The sequence below is a fragment of the Ixodes scapularis genome, unplaced genomic scaffold (assembly GCF_016920785.2).
Source record: "Ixodes scapularis isolate PalLabHiFi unplaced genomic scaffold, ASM1692078v2 PGA_scaffold2__306_contigs__length_199485367, whole genome shotgun sequence".
Lineage (NCBI taxonomy): Eukaryota > Metazoa > Arthropoda > Arachnida > Ixodida > Ixodidae > Ixodes > Ixodes scapularis.
The window spans coordinates 192,630,665-192,653,919 of NW_024609857.1; the positions used below are offsets into that span (position 1 = coordinate 192,630,665).

Consider the following 23,255-nt stretch of genomic DNA (forward strand, 5'->3'; position numbering starts at 1 on the left):
GGCCGACTGAGAGAATAGAGCACATACGCCTATTCGACGTTTTCCAAGCGCCATCAGACACTCTAAACATCCGTCCCCAGACACCGGTACCGCACCTATATCCTGTAAGAACTGCAGTATCTGTGCCAGAATCGTCGCGGTTGCCCATGGCCACGACCAACTCTATTTTACTTACGACCACTTCACCAGCGAGTACCATAGCTATGTGCACTCCTCCCGAGAGATGGCGGTGCATCTCAGCTTCTCCTCCGCTGCTGTCATCGGATGTTGCTTGCTCGTCGGATCCCTTTTACACGCATCGTAGGCTGCGTTCTCTTCCGATTTAGCCTTCGTTTTATCAATTCGCGTATTGCTTTAATACTCTTAAAGCAAAAGCATCCTCCTACAACGGCACTTATTGTGAACATAGCGTGTGTTAGGGAGAGAAGTGAACCGTAGTTTCCTTACTGTAAAAATAACGTACGCGTGGCGGAACGCTCGTTCCCCGTTGGGAACAGACGGCAGTGTTTCAGAACTTGTCGTTATATAATCCAAAGGTTATAAGCAATGTTCGTACATATTGCACGTGGAACTGGCGGCTAACGAAGTTCCCACAAACATTGGTGTGATGCATCTGACACGGGAACGCGCTCCAATTATCACAATGGAAAATTAAAAAAAAGAAAAAAATGCTGATAACATAAAATTTAGGTAAACGTGAATTCATAGGTTTTGGAATCTGGTTCTAACCGCTAGCGCGTAGTCTATTTTCCGGTGACAACTTAAACACTGTTGTCTTTCCACATATACCGTCAAGGGTTTCATACCTGCGTCTGCCTTTCGTCGGGTTTGTCATGAATCTGGAGAACGCTGTAAATATTGCATTTATTGTACACCTCAAAAGTTGGAGGTCATACTGTACAAATGTAATCGGTAATTTATCCCCCCCCCCCCCCCCCCCCTCCAAACGCACAGATGCCCAGTTCATCAGCTGAGCTCATTAGGCTGAGTCCACCAGACTGTCATTGTAGACCGATGACTGATAAATTTCGAAGTCGTTCACACTTTATTAAGAAATCACCTGTTTGAGGTGTTTGGGCAGAGAATGCGCGTGCACTACGAGCGCTGACTGACATGGGCGTCTCGCTGCTAAAGTGTGATATGGTCTCTCGTCACTTCATCAATGGCGAGCGTCTGTTTTCATTGCAGAATCTCTAGAACATTGATTTAATAAAATTTTAATTCGACGCAATCCTATAAAAACGTGTGTTTTTCTTTTTGCTTGGACAGGTTGTTTTTGAGATCAGTACGAAAGAAAATATATAAGTAAGCGAGTGAACCGAGTGCCATGGAACTTTTCAGAAAGGTGCTTTTAGGTGGTGCGTTGATCATACTCAAAATGAGTGAGTATAAATGTCTAAAAAAAATGGAAGAAAATAAGAACTTCTTTTTTTTCCCATGCGCGATGGAAAAAATGAAAGCAAACCGTCGAATTGACGCTGCTACTTACGTATGGCACCACACGATACCAAACGCTCAAAAGATTCTTAGAGGTGAACACCCTAAAGCAGATTCAGAAGATCCGAGTGTGTTTGGTACCACACACGAATAAAAGCGTCAACTTTTTTTTTCCTGTTTTTCTCTCGAGCATCGGAAAAAAAACAGGCTTTTCTTTTCTTGAACTTCTCCCCAACAGTCCACGCTCACAAAATTTTAGTTTAATAGCGGCACTACCTAAAGGCCCCTTTGTGAACATTTTCTCGGAACTCTGTTCATTGGCTTGTTTATGCTATTTGTTCTTACGACGCCCTGCAGAGTAAAACAGAACTCAGTTGATGTCCTGGTTTTTTTCCTATTTATTTTAATGGCGCTAGGATAATGGTATCGTTCCTTCGGTGAATTCGTGTTAAATAATGGGGCGAAAGCACACCATTCATAAACAATTTACTACCGCGCCGGGCACGTACGTACAATCCAACTACCACAAGCATTTCTTGCATGCCTTGAAGAGCAGAGATGTGTCGCCATCTAGTGGGACGGCGCGAAATTTCATCGGCAGCTCAGGGGTCAGCGCTCCCCATAGGCGCGCTCCGTGTGACATGGTCGTATATATAGAGGTGGTCGTGGACACGAGAGCTACGGCCGATAGTGCTCCTTCCTGCCGTGAGGGCCGGAGCGCCATGCTGAGGACTTCTCTGTGGGGTGGCGTTCCTTGGAACTATGACACCTCTCAGCCAATGGCTATCTAGAAGCCGTTTCGCTCGGAATTTCGTTCACGTTTTTTGCGGTTACGAAAGCGCCTACGGACGCTACCGACTCCTGTAGATTTTTTGCAGGCTTTGCGCGCATGTTTTGAGCAGTTGCAGACGCCCCCGGATTTTTGCAAGTTTTTCGTGGTTACAAACACGGCCCGCTCCGCTCCATGGCACAGTTAATGCTTTTGCAATAGTAAATCGTGATGCGAGGAATCGGAGGGGGGGGGGGGGGGGGGAGTAGGCTGAATTCTTTGAACGCTACGTATGCTTGCCGTGTGCGCCAGTGAATCGCTGGGTACCTTCGTCGATACCAACGAGTCATTCAACTCGCACCAACGCTATCGATATTTCCTTTTTTCGATCTCTTTCCTGGTACCTACCTCTACCGACGTGGTTATCCATTCGTGCTCATGTGTGCCTGCACTTCGGAGCCCTTGGACGGAGAACGAGCATTTAGCTGGCTGATTGGCAGAACTATTACGCTTGTTATCAAACTGACAAGTAAGAGCGTAGTGTCCAGTGGACCGCAGACCAGCTGTTTGTAAATCAAAATATACAATACTGCTCAGCACCTACCTTATTGAAGCAGGCGGCAGTTTGTGCCACCCAGAAAGTGGTCTAGAAACCGCTATATAACGCAACAGAAATGCTTTTTGTTTTGTCTTGTTTTTTTTTTAAATTTAGGTTGCACGAGGCAACCACTTACACACACAGGACAAACACCAACCAATGTACCGAACACTTTTACAGTCACACATGTGTCCAGCAGTAAAAAAAAAAGCACAAACAACTCCAACACAACACCTCCACGACTCTACGCTAAACACCCTACCGACGCGAATCGTATAAAGTTCGGTATTTCAAACTTAAAGCCGAAAGGAAAATGCCCCAGTGGAATTCTCTAACGATCCGCATTTCTCCGTATTGAGAGGAAACAAGCGCAGGGTGCCCGCACTTGTGGATACGGACTTCTAAGTAACTGTTTTTTTAAGTACACTACTCCAAATTGTATTAATGTTTATGGTTGGATATTGAGGTAACTGCTAGCGGTAAGTAGAAAACCTTACGTAGGCCGAAATTCTGCTAAGCAGAGTGCCTGTGCGAAGTCCCGTTCAAAACGCTCATGGCACGAGATTCTAGCCTTAATAGTGGCCACACAAACAATATATTACAATTGCTGTTGGCAGTTCCTGATAGACTACTGTATTACCTAACTGTGAATAAAAGATAAAAGAAATAAAACGTTTTTTTAGAAAATCGACTCCAAACTTGCTAGGTTTTCGAAATATCCGTTTTTCAGGCACATGTAGCGCGTTATGCATTTCTTTCGCAATATTGAAATTATACTTTAAAATAACTTAATGGGATCTTTACGGTGATGTAAAGATCATAAAAATATGTGGATTATGTCAAATATCGTCGCAGAGAGGTGGTTTGACGAATAAAGAACATACATTGAGAATGTTATGACCTAGGCACTTGATTAGCATAAAAAAGCATATCTCGCGAGTGTTCCCAAACATTTATATTGATCTAGCGTAAAAAGTGAGGAAAAGAGATGGAGTGAAATATGGCACCCCCGATAAGCTTGAAAAACGACAGTTTCCACCTTGGCCGCTTCAACTGTCCATAACTTGAGAACGAAAAATCTGACGAACTTGCCGTTTGCGTCTTATTTTATTATAGGAATTGCCCGATAACATGTATTTTAAAAATTAGAAATTTGACTCAAAATATGTGCCTGAGTTGAGATAAAATCACCCATAAAATGGCTCTAAAGGCGACAAAGTATTCAGGTAGCAATTGCTTGTATTATGTTATTTTCCAAGCCATATATAAAGTTTTGTTTTTTAAAATACTTTTCTCTATAAAATATCTAAAGCCTTTTAAAACAAACTTGTAGGTACTTTTCAAACATAGGAAACGGAACTTTGAAAATAAGTCTTTTTCCATCACGGGACTATCAAACAATACTAATTTTTGTAGTGATACTTTCTGAAGCCAGAAACTGCCTTGCAGCCTTCTTATTGGCACATTAGAATATGACACAAATCAATAAAATTATATGAAAACAGAAAACAATTCAACAAAAACAATGTGATGTGTGCATTACAAGCATATTAAATAATCAAAACATGCAACACTGCAGTCATTTCACCATTCTAACAAAAAAAAAGTCTGAAAATATGTATAACACGAAAAGAGATATGAATTACACCTAGCAAGACACTGGGCCGAAGAACCAAAGTTTAAACAATCAAAAAAGTATGAAGGGGGCCCAAAAGTAAGCGGAATGACTTTCATATGGGGCGTTCGTAAGTACCAGTGTCCGCCTCTACCAGCGCTTAGCGGCACCCTTTCTGAGTCAGGTTGCCGAGCGGCTTCATCTGCCATAGATCTAGCGGCATGTTGTGAATTTTTTCCCCAAGCGCTTCAAGATCATTCCTCGTTTTTCGTAGTCTGATTGAAAGGATCTTTCACATTCACAAAATGAAGTATTGTCCTGATAAAACTACCATTTCCCCTTTCCTTTACATCAGAGCGTTTCTGGCTCACGGAGTTTCGTAAGCGTCGCAAAAATCCCAGATAAAACACCTGATTAGCAGTTTCACTAAGAGGAAAAACTCGGAGTGAACAATGCCCACATTTTTTAATGTTTTCATCAGTTGAAAAGGTTGACAATTGCCTTGAGCTAGGTTGGCCATCGACTAATAATTCAACGGCCTTAAAGCGAGAAAAACACTCATAGACTTGCGATTTCTTATTGGCATTTCCTTTGCGCGCTCTCGGAAGCATTACAGAAGTTTCCGCCGCCGTCTTCTCTAAATGAAAACAAACTATCACGGCCACAGGCTGTTCCGCCATATCAGACATTGCAAAAAAAAAAAAACGACGAATGCTTTTGAGGCGTTTGGGAAAAAAAATGCATAGCAGACGATGCCGCCCGGAAACCCCACTCGGAAGCGGTGCTGCTAAGCGCTGCTAGTGGCGGAAGCAGGTACTACAAACGGCCCGCCCTTCAGAAATTCATTCCGGTTATTTTTTGCGTTCCCCCTCGTATGATTCACTGGGCCAGAAGCTGTCGATATATGGCATGTTAAAAGAAAGAAAGAAAAGAAGATGGAAACCAGTAAATTTCGATACACCTTTGCGAAAGCGCTTCGTGGTCTGGCAGCAGTCACAGCACAGACTGCGTCGCCATTTCAATGTTGTCAAGCGTCGTCGGTAGCGAAGCACGGTGGAGGCATTGGTGGCAACCGCACGGGCTGTGGGCGATGACGCGGCAGCTGTGTTTTCCAACTTTCGTCCATGGAATGTGCATGAACAGTTTAAACAACCCACCGCAACTGTCTGACGAAACTCTCGGAGGCCTGTGCACGCTGGCGACAACCTCGTCGAAGCAGCGGAGCAAGTCCTTCGCCTTCGCTGTGAAAGCGTACACACTGCGGGTTGTCGCCAGCGTGCGCACAGGCCTTTGAGGGTTTCGTCAGGCAGTTACGGTAGGTTCTTTAAACTGTTCTTCCACATTTCATGGTGGGAAGGCGGAAAACACAGGTGCCGCGCCATCGCACACTGCCCGTACGGCTGTTTCGATGCCTCCACCGTGCTTCAGCACCGACGAAGCTTGCCGACATTAAAATAGCGTAGCTTTTAGTGTTGTCCTACCAGCAAGCAATTTCAGACAAGGCCTATTAAGATGAGGCAAACTTTTTCTGTAATAGACCCTTTCATGATCCCATGAAGCAACAATGGTGGTCACCATTTCTTGGGCACGAAGCCTGCACTTGCATCAGAGTTCTTGCCGAACCTCTGACACAGAATTCATTCTCGATACAAGGCACACCGATATCACGCCGGATGCTTGCACAGCCCTCGTGTCCGATGCATGCCCTGAGTATATGCCCCAATAATGGTCAACTTCAATAAATGGTGCTGCAGCTACCATAGCCCGTTCACCTCTAAGTTGTGACTGCGGTTGAAACTACGTTTTCTTTAGACCAGTCATACGCGTCTCTTTTGCCACGTCACCGCGCTGCCGGCCATACCCATCATAAAACACTCGGCAAAAAAAAAAGAAGAAACTTTTGGAGGGTGTCAGTGTTCCTTTACAGGCTGGTTCACAGAACTTTGTTTGCTTACGTTACGTTATGTTGCGAGAGCTTACGTCCGTTTACGTGGAGAGTCACCGTGACATCAGTGCTTCGTTTGAAGAATGGCAACCACTTGAAGAGGTAGCTCTGCACGCAACATACGAAGAACGGATGCCTCGGCCATTCATAACGTAACGTAAGAAAACGCAAGCGCATCAAGCCACTTGCTTTGCTTGTGTTCGTAGTTTCGAATGCGCCGCTACGCCAGGGGCATATGCCTTGTACAGCCGCTGGAAGAAAATAACAGCAGTGCACTCGAGTTAGCGGCCCTTGGAAGCGAATGTCGGCGGAGGAATTGGGCTTGTAAACGTGTGCTGCGCTTTCTAACAAGAATGATTGGCGGTACTTGCAAGGAAAGCCAAGCGTGAATTTTGTCAATGGGCTTTAAGATATTATAAACCGCTTGATATAATTTACACATTTCGTTTCTTCAATGCACCGAAAACCATAGTTGTGGGGGCACGCAAAATACGTGCCTTCAGCAAGTGCTGCGCCGCCATTTGCTTCCCAGGGCATTCGAGCATTTGTCCTACCGTAGCCACCTCTATACTCACAAAGCCTGGCAGTTCGACGACGGAGCGATAGAGTGTCCGGTCACTGATTTAGAGCGCGTGAATCTGGTAGCACAGAGCATCAAAGAGCCATTTCTCTGGGAACCGGGACGTCAGCGCACAGCTTTTGCAGCCCCGAGGACCCGAAACCATCTTGTTCGCTCGGGAGAAGTGTGCTTCGACGTCTCGCCGCAGCGCGGCGCAAGTCGCGTGGCTCTTTTCTCATTCGTTGTCTGCCGCTTGACCTTTCTCATTTCGGCGGGAACTTCTCATGGCGATCTGCCAGGCTTCGTCAGTATATAGGAGTCTATGCACAAGCACGACAGCTCGAGATCGCAGCCTTGAAGCGTTCTTCCGCACAACCAGTACTCGCGCTATAAGTGTACGTAGCGCGAGTTTTGGCTGTTATCAACCCAACGATAACTGCCTTAGTATCTACACACACTTCGAACGCACTCGATTACCAAACGTCGGCGCCCAGTGTTACGCTTTCGCGTTCAGACGCATTCGAAGTGTGAGTAGAGACAAAGACCTTTCCGTCTTCCCAGCAATCATTTCAATCAGAGCTCGGCGTTTTGATGTCTCCGAGTGCTCTAGTTTCCTCCTCTCCCTCACTTTCTGGGCGCATACCCACATCATTGACCCTATGTTGTTATTATGTTTTGCAGTTGCAAGAATAGAATGGAGAACGCTTGCGCACGCCCGCTGTATCTGGACTTCGATGGTTATCGTCTGTCTGCGGCGTTCAACGGTACACTCCTCAAGTCAGCTTTAGACTACGTGCCGACACCGGAAGACGTATTCGTGGTGACATTCCCGAAATGCGGAACGACGTGGGTGCAGCACATTGCCTATCTCATCTTCAACGGAGGCGAGAGGCCTAGAAATGGCCTCGATTTCCTGAAAAAGAGTCCTTTCATCGAAATGCTTGGCGCCGACGCGGTCCGCGCAATGAAACGGCCGGGAATTATAAAGTCCCACCTGCCTTTTTCAATGGTGCCTTACTCAAATGAAGCAAAGTACATCTACGTCAGTCGCAACCCTAAGGACTGTTGCGCTTCGTTCTTCTACCACACGAAAACATTTTCTGGTTACGAGTTCACGAACGGCACGTTCGAGGTATTCTTTGGTCTCTTCTGCAAAGGTGAAACTGACTTTGGCAGCTACTTCGATCACCTGCTATCCTGGTACGAGCATCACGATGACCCAAACGTCCTCTTCATGCACTATGAAGACATGAAGTGTAACCCTCGCAGGCATATCCTGAAGATAGCGAAATTTCTGGGAGAGAAATACCAGAAGAAAATGCTCGAAGACCCAGTGTACCTCGAGAAGGTTCTCAAGGATAGCGACGTGTCTGCAATGAAGGAGTACACGAACCGCGGGATAGCTGATTTCTTTTGCCGTCCCCTCAGCACGGCTGGTGAGGAGGTTCCGGAAGGCTTGAAGCGGTGGCACAGGGTCAGTCAGGATGTTCCGTTGGGTGCTCAGCTCGTGCGCAAAGGTGTCGTTGGAGACTACAAAAACCTGTTCACACCGGAGATGAACGATTCGCTGGATCAGATAATCTTGGACAAGTTTCAAGGAACTGAGTTTCTCGACGTCTGGAGGAAATATGGCGTCTTTTGAGGAAGCCAATCAGTTGTTACCTTGTAATGCAACGACTAATAAATGTGTTAGTATGCAAGGTAAAACCAGTGGACGGGTCGTCAGAATAGCTTCAAACGGAACTGAACAGCACCAAGAACATGCATATAATGATGACTGACAGTCTACGAAACACGGGGCGTGGCAAGTCCCTGTTATCTTAATATTGATTCGCAGCCAATCAGATTGCGCCATTGGCCGATAAGAACGGCGCAGACCAAACACCATGCAAGAAGCGTGAACATAATAGGCCACTTATTGCTTTTCTTAAGCTGTCAGTTAACTCCAACGATTTCTGGAACATTTTTTGTGACCCTCGAACATTCCCAATATGAATTAGAATCGATTCAAACATAACGGTGATACTCTACGGGCAAGAAAACCCATTGCAACAAACAACAATGCAACCCATTGCATTGCAAACATAACGGTGATACTCTACGGACAAGAAAACCCATTGCCAATTATTTCATATTATGGAATCTAAGATAGTAGCGTCAATTACTTTCTTGATTCCTTATACAGGTACTACGTACTTCGTAGTCTCCCGGCGTAACAGAAGGCGGTTCTAATCACGCGTTGCGTCTACAAAAACAGAAGGTTGCTGTTTAACGGCCCTAAATTAATTTCCCACTTTTCCAGGCCATTTAGTCAAGTAAACAGAAGATGTCGAAACAAGGTTTCATCTAAATGTAAACATTTTCGACGGGCATCCGTCTGGTTAGGAATGATTAATAAATCTTCAACTTAGAAACTCTAACCAAGCTTTATTAAAAAGCAAAAATCCCGACGTTTCGGAACCACCGAGTTGGTTCCGAAACGTCGGGATTTTTGCTTTTTAATAAAGCTTGGTTAGAGTTTCTAAGTTGAAGATTTATTAGGTTTCATCTATTCATATGGCACATATCGCCGTTGCTCTGATATGTGTATACTAAGAATTTGAGACAAAATATTTTTTGAAGAACTTAAAACAGGACATTCAATGCATCTTAAAATTTTGCCATAATAACTTATCACCCTCATTAGTTGCGCAAGAAAATGCCCGAAACTTAATATATTGCTTTTACAAATAGTTCGCATATAAAATGCATTATCTTTACAGATACTACACAGCAAAATTGCATTGGCGAATACAAGGAGTACTAAAACTTTAAAATATATAATAGAGCGCTGCTCTCAGGCGTCCGTTTCCGCGTTGAGCTGCGTCGCCGTCGGCGTCACTGCGCGTAGCATCATGGAATTGTTCCCATGATCACGTCACACGTGACGTCACGTGTGAAGTCAAGAGGGTGATCTTTTTCGATAAATTTTACGTGACGTCACGAGGGTAAAATTTTCCCGTCGAGAGCTTGAAGCGCGAGGACCACCGCCGTACCAACCACATTTTGTGCACATATGTAAATATCTAGCAGTTCTTGAATAGAAGCGTTTTGTTTGGGCCACCTGAGAGAAAATAATAAATTCCGCCAAAACTGTAACAGATGGTGCCGCAACCAGAGACAGAACGAACAGGCGTAAGCGGAATCCTGAACGTAACTTGTCGACCATAACACTTCTCCAGGATCTTCTACTGAAGTGAGACATGGACCGACTGAAAGGGAAGCGTGCCGTCAAATTAGTTAAAAATATACGAGCCAATAATGAGACTAGTGCAGTTATTTAAAGTGCATACTCGACCGCCTTGACATTTCGTCAAAAGACTGACTACGAATTACAACGAGCTTCGTCAGATTCACGCTGAGATCGAAGAGCACGTCGCTGGTGAGACTTCGTCGCACAATACACCGCCGTGGTCGAGTACGATGACGACACCACCCGCATGCTCGCTTTTCTGGATAGTAAGACATCGACGTTGCGGCAAAGAAAACTGCGGCCATTAACAATGACGATGACGACGCAGCTGAGAAGTTTGAACAGTGCAGGAGCTCCCAAAACAGGTGGGGTCAAGCTACCCAAGCTAGAGCTACGGAGCTTCGGCGGCGAGATATGCGGATAGCAGTGGTTCTAGCAGCCGTGCTGAACCGTTGTACGTTAGAACGAGAGCGTACCTCGATACCAGAACTTCAGCTACCTGCGGGCTCTTGTTTCCGCATCAGCGGCACTGCAGTGATTGCTTGTCTACATTTCACCGACTCCTTAAGATGACGCCATGGAGACCCTTTGTGGTCGATTAGGGGAGAGACGACGTATTGTTCGAGATTATCTGCGAAATTGGGAATGCTACTTTAACTCATTTCGTCAAACAACGAGGGCCTTCACCGTATGTACTAACCCTTCCAAAATAAACATCCATGGTCTGAAGGCACTTGGGATCAGAGCAGAGACTTATACTTCGATGATGTAAGACATCCTTCAAGGCCCTACCGAAAGACCTGGCCCTGGAGTACTATCAGAAAACTAGCTCCACCTCTCAAACAACACAGTCCAAAGTCACCTCCTCGGAACCTGGAAACAAAGTGTCCACACCATCTGCTCCCTTCCCCTTTCTACATTCCCCTTCTCCTCTCTGCCTATTTGCCCCTTCCTTCCTTTTTCTCTTCCCTCCCTCCGTTCTCCTACGCTATTCTACCTTAACCCTCCCCCCTCCCTCCTTGGTCATGGGACACACCAATTCACTTTCCCCACTAAATTTAGCAGAGAAATTTACGTCACGCGACACACGAAGTCCCTCTCCCCATTTCTTTCTTCTTCCTTCCCTCTCCCTTCCTCTGTGAATGTCTCTGCTCACCCTCCTACAGCGCGCTCTCTCCCTCACCACTTGCCTTCCTTCCCCTCCCCTTCTCTGGTTACGTGGCACACGAATTCGGTTTCCCTATGATAAAAATATTGGTTCTTAACTTACAGAACGAGTCTTTATTGTCTTGCAAACAATTGAAAGAATTGCTCCTAAATACTGAATTTTATGTGTTAGAGGACTTTGAACATAAACGTCGCTGCCACTGTTTCATAACCCCTAGCCAGTCGTTTTGAAACGGGTCTAAAACGACGTCACCAGTGAGCATCTATAGGTGCAGCTTTTTGGAACCAAGGCTTTATGAAGGCATCTAGTATAACCCGAACAAAAAGTTAGCACCTGCCTTACAATTTTGTACTTTGGCATTACGTATAATTTAAGCGCCACACTATAAGGTGAGAAGTAACAGAAACAGCGGTAGAATGTTTTCCTCGGCGATAGCCCACAAAGAGTAGGTGACGTAGTGCGCGGAGATGGTCCCTCGGCAACTGCCAAGTGCACAATTTAAGGGATCATTTTTTGCGCAGAATTTAGTCTATCATTCTTGGAGCATTATTATGTCCAAGATGAGTTCAACGCTTCAGAAGGAAAACATAAGTATCTCTGCACCGCAGGACAGTCTCCAAAGAACGTCAAGCGTTTCAAATAGCTTGGTTACAAAAAAAAGCTAAATTTAATATTTGAATGTAAGTAAAGGCAAAGGTGCAAGCGAGCTGGACAACAATGACGAAAATAATCCCTTGAGAAGGGGAACAAGAGAAACAAAGAACAAACAATAATCTCCAAACCAGCTGTGTTTGGAGATTTGTGTTTGTCCTTTGTTTCTCTTGTTCCCCTTCTTCAGGGATTCTTTTCGTCAAATATACAACTTTTATTTTTCACGTGTAATCGTGGATTTTTTGGTCGTAACATCAAATATATTTTTAAACTATTTGTGAATAATTGTTCTCAAATAAATAAAAAAATAATAAAAAGTTTTTGTTACGCCATGAGGCCAGATAAAAATAATTGAACAGTAATATCGTGTAATATACTTTTAATCAGAAGGTTGTACCAATATCATAAAGCTCCAAAAGATCTACACGTTTCTAGCTGAGACATTTGTGCATTCTCTAGCTCGTATTTCGGCAGGTTCGTAGACGGCCTCATCAGTTGGCTCAGATCGGCTGAGGCCGGCCATTAAAACTCCCCTCGCCAGTGAACGATAAGAGAGGCGTGCCGACCTTATTTACGGTTTTCGCCCCCTTCAGTTTCCAGCCATTTAGAGGTCAGTAGATACGTCGACCTTCTTCACATCCACTCCTCGAGCCAAATGCATTTGCAGTATCTGTGTGGCTGAATTGTCATACCCTGTTGGAACCACGTTTTGGAAGGGAATCGCTCCCAGGCCAAAACGGCTGCTTCCAGCTCATTCATGACCGCGGACTGGCGTCCTAGCAGGCGTTTGTTTGTGGCCCCAAGCAGGTAATGACCACTGGCTTGGCGTGTGTGCGATGCACTTCCAAAAGGTTGTTCTGACAGGGCATGAAAAAGATTCCTTCCGTAGGACTCAAGTGTATTTGGCTTCAAGCCTAATATGTGAAAAACGTAAGATATATTATATAAAGGTCCAAAGTACGTAACATGATGAAACGGCGTTTTTATTTGATCGCCTTCCTCCTCTTTGTTTTCCTTTTTAGCTTTCTCTTTGTTCTCGTCTTTGCCTTGGAACATTCAACACGCCGGGCCTTTTGTCCTCAACCCTCCTGGGGTGATATGGAACCACGTTCCTAAGAGCAGGAATTTCAGTGGTGCCATTCGGTCCCAAGTAGTACAGAGTCTTGATAATTCCTTGTTGCCTGCATGTTTTGGTGACCACATAAGGCCCAGAAAATGCCGCCTTAGAGCCTTGTAATCCTTTTCGGACTAAAATCATGTCGCCTGGTTGGATTTCTGGTACTGTACTTTGCTGTCGTTTGTCGTAATTATTTTCAATTGCTGACCGATATTTTTCTTGTTGCCGTGGGAGTCGTTTCTGTTCCTGCAATTTGATTTAGTTGCTTAAGCCCCGAACGTGATCTGCAGGTAGTCATGGGCTCTCTCCGCTCGCGGCGAAGTGTGGGTTATATCCCAGTCCAGCTCTATTGGAGTTGTTGTGGTGCGCAACGGCTGCTTCAAGGGGGCACTTCTATCCGCCCGTGAAGTTAGGGTACATTGCCATGAATTGTTTGGTGCCTCGTATCACCCGCTCAGCTAACGAATTTGCTTCTGGGTAATACAGAGCAGTAAATCGAAATTTGATTCCCCTTTCCTGTGCCCATCTTTGCAACGTTTTGCTGAGAAAGGCCGGTTCATTTTCTGAGACAATGACCTTCGTATTCTTAAATGCTTCTCGTTCCATGTGCGAATGACGGAGTTGGCGTCTTCTTTGCCCGCCTTAGCAGCCACTACTTGCGTGCATTCATCAATGGCGATGAGGAACGCTTGTGTTTTCTTGATCCCGTCTTCCTTCTTTTTTGATTTCGGCAGAGTTAAGATGAATGATCTCAAAGGGGACGTTAGAGTATTCGGGCGTGACCATTCCATCTCCCCGAGGTCGGTATTTAGCCTTATTCATTTGGTACGCGTGGCAAGTGAGCATATAATTGGTGACGTCGTGCTTCATGTTCTCTTATGTGAACCTTCGCTTCAGTTTCCAATAGGTTCTCCAAAATCCGTCATGGCCTCCTGATCCCGGACTGTCATGCTAAAACTGTAGGATTGTAAGAACACTGTAGGATTGTAAGAACCTTTGCACCTCGCACTTCCGTGTCTTGGGTGCATCCCCGAATTCGAGCATGGTTAATGCTCTCGGTGAAGGTATCTTTAGGAATGTGTAGCCTGGAGAGGGCACCATCATCAGGAAGCTTTTCTCTGGGTCGGTGGGTTACGTCAAACGAGAACTGCTGTATCTCGCTGATCCACTTGGCCAGCCGTCCCTTCGGTTGAGTTAAGCTTAAGAGATAAGTGAGAGCTTGGTTGTCCGTGAAAAGTTTAAAATGCCGGCCTTCAAGGTAACTTCGGAAAATTTTCAACGCCATGACCCCACCGCCAGAGCTTCTTTCTTTGTGCTGGCATAGTTCTCCTGGCTCTTGGAAAACATGTTTGAGTAGTACATAACTACTTTTAACTGGCAGTTGGGCGGTTCTGTTAAGTGTCTCTGGTAGAGGACGGCTCTCGTGCCTTAGTGTGAAGCGTCCGTACAAAGTTTAAAAGGCAGTTCAAAGTCGGGTAGCACAAGGACTGGGTCAGAAGAAATTACCTTGACCAGGTAGTTGTACACCTTTTAGCACTCATCTGGCCAGAAAAATGGAGGATCCTTCTGAGTCAAAGTGGTTAGGCGCTTCGTCTTCGTGGCATAATCTTTTATGAATGCTCGAAAATGTCCAACGAGCCCGAGAAAACCACAAACTGAGTGCAAGTCATCAGGTTTTGTCAGCCTGAAAATTTTCTGCACAGATTCCTCCTTTGTGCTTTTCGTTTGACCGTCAAAAACTCTTCCGAGGAACTCTACAGTTTTTTAGAAGAATTCGCTTTTCTTCATGTTAAACTTCAACTTGGCTGTGCTCAGTGCTTCGAGAACCCGGGACAGATGGTTGACGTGCTCTTCCCTTGTCCGGGAATAAATGATAATGTCGTCGACATAGACGTTACAGAAATCACCGAAGAAGTTCTTGAGCACTTCATTCATCATCTTCTGAAATCAGGCTCCTGAGTTCTTCCATCCAAATGGTACCTGATTATACTAGTAGACATCAAATGGCGTCACGAAGGCAGTAAATCTCTTGGTTTCTTCTCCTAGGGGGACTTGCCAATATCCTTTGCAGAGGTCAATCCGGAAAACCATGATCATCCTCCCGTCTCGTTGATGATGTCATCCACGCGTGGCATTGGGAACGGAAAGAGCTCGGTCTGGCAATTAACTTGGCGGTAATTTGTGCATAAACGGAACGTGTCATCTTCTTTAGGCACGATGGTGATTGGAGATGCAAATGTTGATGCCGATGGTCTTATAATCCCGGCGTCTAGCATTCCTTGCAGCTCCCATTTTAGTTACAGCTTTTTTTCGTGCGACATACTGTAAGGTTTTCTTCGTACTACGGAAGTATCTCGTAGCTCAAAAGAAACCTTAATGACTGAGGTTGCTGGGGGATGTGATCTGAAACATACTGGGTCCGGGTACAATGTAGGTATACGTCATCTGAATTCTTCACAATACGGAGCTCTTTCAGTGCGTCTATAGGCTCAATGTCCACGTCCTGGTCCAGTGTCACTTCGTCCTTCCAAAAAATGTTCATCCGAAAACGATTCATATCAGGTCGTGATAGGATGAACATGAACTTGACCTCCTCTACGACGAGTGCTTCAACTGTGAGCTTCTTTCCCTGGAAGTCCACTTCCAGTGTCACCCAGTTTTCCATCAGCTTAATAGTGTTGTCATAGCTGTGAACTTCGATGGGCTTTCCAGCTCGTATCTTCTTGTCTTGCACGATCGTCTTTTTAACAAGACTGATATATGCTCCGGTGTCAACTAAGGCATCGACCTGCCTACCATTGACGATAACAGGGGTGTAGAGAATGTTGTACCTAATAAGATAGACAGTCGCATTCTTTGGCATCGGGTGGGACTGTACACCCTTCTTTATTCGTTTTTTGGTTGCTCGTCAGCAGCGCTCTCTGCGATGTGGTTGAGTGAATTGTGTCCCGACATATTCAACCGCGGCTTATTAATTGCCTGGTACGCGGGAAGCTGGTTCCCACTGCGAACGTCGGAAGTCGCACTTTTGGGGTTGGTCACTGATCGTTGTTGCCCATGAGCAGTTGGGAAGTCCACACATACGTCCTTTAGTGAGTGCAGGAGGTCTTCAGTTGTGTTTCCAGACTTTGCTTGTACTTGCTTTTGAACGTCTTTGTTCATGCCATGGATGACCGGTGCGATGATGGATGTTTCCGGCAATGCAGGGTCAGCGAGCTGTAAAAGTCATCTCTTCTCATAGAAGTAGTCCAGCAAGCTGCCTCCTCGATGTATGTTGTAGATTGCCTTGTCCCAGCGTTCAACAGCATTCACCTCGAATGAAGTAGTAAAACACTGTTTACAACATCCCCAAGAATAACTCACGAACGCGGAGTTCATACCACTTCTTGGCATTCCCTGTCAAGAATAGCGGCGAATTTTTTATTCTCTCCGTGTCTTCTATCCAACGATTGTTCTCGCAGGCGTGCTCGTAGAAATCTAACCAAGTAGCCGCAGCTGAAGTTTCGCCATCGAAAATATCTGAATTCACCGTCTCCTTCGGTCTTCGGTCGGGAACTCTCATAGTCTCAGTCATTGTCGTCATAAACTGCCTTTGCTGTTCATGGATTGAGGCCTGCATTTTCAACAGCTGAGCAACAACTGATGAGAGGTTCTCTTCGGCCGGAGTCACTTGAAGTGGAGTGGCGGTCGGCTTGTAGAATCACTCTTGGAAGTCGTCCATTTTGATATTCAGTTTTACTGTTTTTCTTTGACAAGGTCATCTGGCGACAATTTCGCCTCACCGGAAATGAAAGTGATGAGCTCCGAGCTGCTAGATTGCTGGTATAGATGACCTGGTTCCTCACCGTCTGTTTGGTAGCTCTCCACGATAAGCCGTCCTTTTTCTCCATGGGTCAAACATATTTGGATTCACATTCTTCAAAGAATCCTGACGGCTGCGCCAAGTATAAAGCTCAAAAGTAGGTAACAGGATTAAATGGCGTTTTTATTTGATCACCTTCCTCATCTTTGTTCCCCTTTTTAGCTTTCTCTTTGTTCTCGTCTTTGCTTTGGAACATTACATACCACACTGACATCTAAAAGACCGGTATCTGCAGCAACAAAAACAAAACCCAAAGAGCAATACTTTATCTTCAAAGTCATCTAATGCTCAGAGCGACCATTTAAATTTGTTTAGAAGAATGACATTTTTGAAAGGATGTTTAGGGGTGATTATTTAAATGTGTCTAGAAACCGTTGCATATAGGAGCGTGAAGAACATAATGTGTATGAATTTCCCGGCTAAATACATCTGGGATATTTACGCCACGTGACCACATCCCGTGATGCCATTTGACGGCACGTGACGTCAATTTTTCCGCTAAATTTAGCGAAACAATAGGGAGTTTTCGTAGGCAGTAGGGAGTTTTAGTAGATCGTTTCTACCGTCCCGCAACGCCCTCGACAGCCCGCTACGATACCCTGAACTGTACAGTCAAGGCCATCGGCGCGCAGGTGCAGTAGCGGCTTCTCCGTTGCGGAGGGCTTAGCGGAGGGGGAAGCGCGGTCTTGGAAAACTCCCCCGTGTTTCCTCCCCCCCTAAGGCTTCCACAACGAAGAAGCCGCTACTGCGCCTGCGGGCCGATGGCCTTGACTGTAGAGTTGCGGGTACCGTTGCGGGTTGGGGGGGGGGGGGGGGGGTGGAGAGCGTTCCGGGACGGCGAAAACCATCTACTAAAAGACCCTGATACACATTCCTTGACCTGGCATCTCGCGACGTATTTATGTAACCTGACGTCATAATGTCGTGTAACCTGACGGTACGCATCGTTATCACGTGATACCAAGGGCGCGTTCAGTAGCTGCTCGAAGCGATCCAAAGAAATCGAGCCCTTCGCAGGGCGCTGCAAAGGCGAAATCATTGCCAACACACGCAGCATATCGAGCTTGGTGTATCTACTCCGCCGCTAACGATACTTTTATACGGCCATACGTTTGTTCTGCACTTCTTACACAAAATTAGCATGTGGTGTGAAAGCTGTCAGATGTCTTTGAACCTGGAAAAGACCGTTTGCATCTCAATGACACATAAGAAAACTCCTGCGGTGCATAACTACCACCTAAAAGGAAAGCCTTTGTCAAGAGTAAACGAATTTAAATACTTAGGGGTAACATTAACCAACAATCATCGATGGGACAAGCACCTTAATAATATAAGTAACAAAGCTACAGGTCAATTTTGGTCATTAAGAAGGTCGTTAAAAATGGCCACTCCGGAGACAAAACTGTTAGCTTTTAAAGAGCGATAAGACCAAGTATTGAATATGCCAGTGAAGTGTGGTATCCGTATACAAAACAGTTAGTATTAAAACTAGAAAGGATTCAGAAATTGGCGTTGCGCTTTATTTTTTCGAAGTATAGGATGCTAGATTCACCCACGGAACGGTATTCTAGGGCAGGATTCAAGCTACTGGAAGAGAGGCGGAGGAACAGATGTTTGAAAATGCTTTACATGATTTTAAACAGGACACTTCTGCGAGACAAAAATAGATTAATACGAGACCATACTTCTAGCATTACGCGAAATAAACACACTAGAACGCTAGACTAATATCGTTACGCCAAAAATTGCTTTAAAAATTAATATTTCGCCCGAACGATAAAGGAGTGGAATGCGCTGCCAGAAAGCACTGTCGCAGCCAACACCGTTTTTTGTTTTTATAAGAGGTCTGCAAAAGTTGTTGTAAAATTTATGTATCTAAATCTGTTGCTCACAGTGCTTTGTGTATTTCTGTTTTGTAAGCGTGTTTCCTCTGTGTTTGATAATATAACCAAAAAGTACGCTGGTAATGTTATCTTGCACACCGTATTCTGCGTTGCTATTTCATGTTCACTATTGTTGCTCGCCCCTATCATGGTCCCCGTTTTAAGGACTAATAGTATTTTCAAATAAAAAAAAATAAAACATTTTGTAAAATGTATTTGTATACACACGGTAAGATGAAGGTTTTGTGGGTCAAAGGGAGCGTCAGCCGAGTCCTCATACTCGTATACACCCGAATTTAGCCACGCAAACAGCATATTAATTGAAACCATGTTCTACGTTAGTGTCCAACCACGCACCAAAGTCACGTTCAGTCCCTGCATTACTCTCTCTGCTCAGCATGGACAGGAGGTCTATTGTCGATGATCAGAAAGTTTTACTGCAACTGATATTAAAACAAGGCGCCACATGAACACTTACGTGGCTTATTAGCATGTCAAAAACAAAACAAATTCTGTCCAACATATTTTCCAGAAAGAAACTGAGCAAAAAAAGACTAGTAGTTAGCGTTTGGTATGAACTCGGCTCAGTTGATATCAAAAACAAGTGGCGCGTCAACGTTTGGCAAGGACCAAGATCCAATCAGACGCGGTCATAGAGATGGAATGAAGCGGAGGCGACATACCGGCTCAAGGGAGCACAACGAGAAAATCCCAAGCGAATTTGGAAGTTGTAGTAGCAGGCGGTGGGAATGCCCCCAAGGGTGAACAGAACCGCTCTAGGCGCCAAAACAACTCTCCTCTCTTTCCAATGGCGTCTTCTGGTTTTGGTCATCGTCGGGGGCGTGTCCTTCCAAACCGGAAATCTCCCCCGGCTTACCTCTGGTGGTGTCATGTCGCCGCCCGAAGCTTCCTGCCTCCAGAAGCTCCATGCAAGCGTCGTTCCCAAGCAATGGCGACAACCAACGTTGCTTGATTGACTTAATAAAAGGGTCTATATTATCTCTGCAATGGCAGGAACGCGAAATATTTTTGGTGGCAGGGTGTCCCAGCTGTTCCTTGATGTGACTGGCACTTGGTTACAGCATTAAAAAAAACACCATTTATGTCTCGGTCATTTAGAAAAATTGATGAAATGAAACCACCATTCATGCCGTTACCACGCAACAAAATCGCATAATCTCACGCAAGAATAGAAAACGAGTAATTACACACTGATCTCTAAAAGTGAACGTCGCTATGTTAAGTGCCTGAAACATTGGTGGGCAGCAGGCTGCGCCGCAAGCATTTTGTCATTTTGAAGACGTTGGTCCACCTCGCATAAATTGCCCATAAAATCTCGCATTTTTTTACATGTCTCTCGTGCCTCTATTCTGGCCCATTCCACTGAAGAGACCTTACGACATAAATGCTCTTTGCACTTTTCTGCTTCTAACATACATTTACAAGATTATTGTGAAAAACAGCCACGATATAAAATTTAAGTTGTGATATCCTTTTTGCCTAATAGTATGAACGTGGGCATGGTCCAGAAATTGCGCTGCATTTATGCTACAACATTTTTATTTATAGAAGGAGAGCACTGAATTTGCTGGCAGCATTAATCAAAACATTTTTGTTTATCTTAGATTGTAAAATAATATACAAAATATTGTGCGAAAACCTGCCAAAATATACATCTAAAATTCTAATATTAAAAACAAGGCGGTAAGTGCATAATGCAGTCATTTCAGGTTCGCTTGAAGTAAACATGTAAATATATGAAGGTTCCTTACAGGCAGTGGTTAAGAAATGTATTATTCCTTACCAGTTGGCGCTATCAATTCTTGTAACTGCAACATCATTTCACATTCAATTTTTATATTGTGGGAGAGAAACCCCAAAAAGCCACCGAAGACAATGAAGGATGTGCGACAAAGAAAAGTTAGCAGATCGCGGCCCATTTATGAAAAAAAAGATATCGGGTTCAATACAAATATTTGTTGTGGACGGCATGAATTACGTTTGAAACAATTTACTGTAGTTCTGTCTAAGCCTTATAAGAAAAAAAAAAAAAAAAAAACATCGAGTTGCCTGGGGGCTTTCGGCATCCGATCCTGTGTGCACAAAACATTATTTTGCGACTGGAGTATTGGCTTAAATTTACAGAGGGTTAGTGTAAATTAATGCAACAAAATATGAAAGTTATAATCTCTGCCAAGCTACCACGACCTAATGCAAGCGGCGAAACCCCTTATACTACTTCGCATTCTAGCATACAAAAAAAAAAAACACAGACGGAACATTTCTATCTTTGTTTTTGCATACATTATTCATTGCAGATGCTAAAAACTATCGCGCTGAACTGTTCGAGCCAAATTGAGCGTAATGTTGATACGAGCAATTACAATGTATGGTTGCACAGATCAGCCAATGTGAAACGCACGAAAGCCTTTGAAGGGGTACTCCGGCGATTTCTTCATGGTCCCCGATTTGCTTGAAATTTTGCTAAACTGGCCAAACAATATTGCTAAAATAGTATCCTAAATATTAGGTTAAAATAATTTTTTTTTTCACGAAGTTATTGAATTTACAATTTTGGTCCTCACCGTGTTTTTCAAACTGAAAGTCTGTACTGGCAACAACGAAAATGTAACGTCAGTGGAAGTGCGGGGGTTCACTCTTTAGACTGTAGAATTTGTTCCCAACTGATTCGAAGCAGTTTCATAGTGTCAAATGAATGCTTTGGAAGCTCGCTCCAGTCCTCGCGCTCCAGCGCGGAACAAATGATTGGCATATTTTATTTTTTAGATTGCTCACTCGACTGGCAAGCCTGCCCGACACTGACGTCACGGCACTGAAAAGTGTGGGTATATTTGACTGTTTGCTTTTGCATCATTTTCATTTGCCGATTTTGCACTAACTATTATGAATTTCGCGATACTAAATAGCATACCGGAAAGGGTAAAGGCCGGGGAGTGAGAAAATATAGTTAATTGAGGTAGCTCGAAAAATCGCCGGAGTACCCCTTTAAGTTGTTCATTCTTTATCGCGATTCCGATATTATAAAAATAATGCACCTGTATAACATTATCCAGCTGTTAAAACAGACGTGTATAAATATAAATGCATGGGGCAAAAGAGCAATGAATGTCAGCGAAACCCGCCCTCACTACGAAGATTTTTACGGTTATTGACAGTCGGCGGCCTTCGGCGGTGCAGGTGAAGTCAACTCTGGAGTAAGAGCTAATTTCTGAGGACATATTTATGGTGACGTGTCCCATATGCGGCACCACCCGGGTACAGCACATCCTGTACCTCATATTCAACAAGGCACAGGCACACAAGAGTGGCTTTGACTTCCTCAAGGACAGTCCTTTCATCAAGATGCTGGGCGCCGACTGTACCCTGAGCATGAAACGTCCAGGGGCAATAAAATCCTGCCTGCTTTTCTCGATGATGTCTTACTCGAAAGAATCAAAATTCGTCTACATCAGTCGGAACCCCGAAGATTGCTGTTTCTCTTTTTACAACCACACAGAAGGTTTTCCTCTACACGAGTTTACCAACGGTATGTTCGATGTTTTCTTCGAGCCCTTCTGCCACGTAGAGACAGATTTTGGCGACTACTTCGAGCATATCCTTTCATGGTACGCGCACCGTAATGACCCAAACGTTTTCTTTCTGCACTATAAAAATATGAAGGATAACCTGCGCGAGGAGATGCTCAAAATTGGTAGGTTCGTGCGAGAAAAAAGTCACAAGGAATTATCAATGATCCGGAGTACCGCTAAACTCTGGTCAAACAGAGCGATGCGTCGGCTACGGTGTAGTAAACGAACGACATGCTCGCTGAGTTTTTCTGCCATTCGCTTAACCTAGCAGAGGGAGAGATACCCGAAGGGTTCCAACGTTTTCACCATTTCTCCCAGGCGACGCCGGTAGAGGCTAAACTGGTGGGCAAAGAAATTGTTCACGATTATGAGAATAATTTTCTGCCGGTAGGAATGACATCTTGAACAGAAAGATCTTGAGCAAGCTAGAAGGAATTGAGTGGCTGGAAATCTGGAGAAAATAGTTCATGCTGTGAAAGATTACTTTTTGTGCAAGCACTTCTTTCAAAGTAAAGGGTGTTTTTTTAAGCTTTACATATTTGTTTTAAAAAAGCTGTATAAGCAATTAAATTACAAATAGCGCTGTAATTTAGTATGTATAAGCAACTAGCCCGCCAGAATATTTCGATTCGTATAAGCTACATTTATGCGGTTTGTGCAGGTGAATTATTCGGCTAGGCGGACATAGCATAGAAGGCTAATCGTAACAATCAGTCATCTAATTAAGTATATGTGGCGATTCGTTGTGGTCGTCAAGAGAAAAGGGATCCGAGCTTAGGAAAGACACGTCAACCTCCGAAATTCCATGCAGAACTTGTTTTTCTTTTTC

General features: G+C 44.5%; 1 protein-coding gene and 1 pseudogene across 1 annotated transcript; both read left to right on the forward strand.

Annotated features, from left to right (window-relative positions):
* The first annotated feature begins 7,612 nt into the window (after window positions 1-7,612).
* On the forward strand, window positions 7,613-8,565 carry LOC8053635 (sulfotransferase ssu-1-like). Its single transcript, XM_002436251.5, has one exon. The coding sequence runs from the start codon at window positions 7,618-7,620 to the stop codon at window positions 8,563-8,565; it is 948 nt and encodes a 315-aa protein (XP_002436296.2). The 5' UTR covers window positions 7,613-7,617.
* A 13,321-nt stretch (window positions 8,566-21,886) lies between these two features.
* LOC120838851 lies at window positions 21,887-22,890 on the forward strand (annotated as a pseudogene).
* The last annotated feature ends 365 nt before the right edge of the window (window positions 22,891-23,255 follow it).

Excerpts from the sequence above, each read along its gene's own strand:
- LOC8053635 (XM_002436251.5), top strand. The coding sequence starts at position 7,618 with ATGGAGAACGCTTGCGCACGCCCGCTGTATCTGGACTTCGATGGTTAT.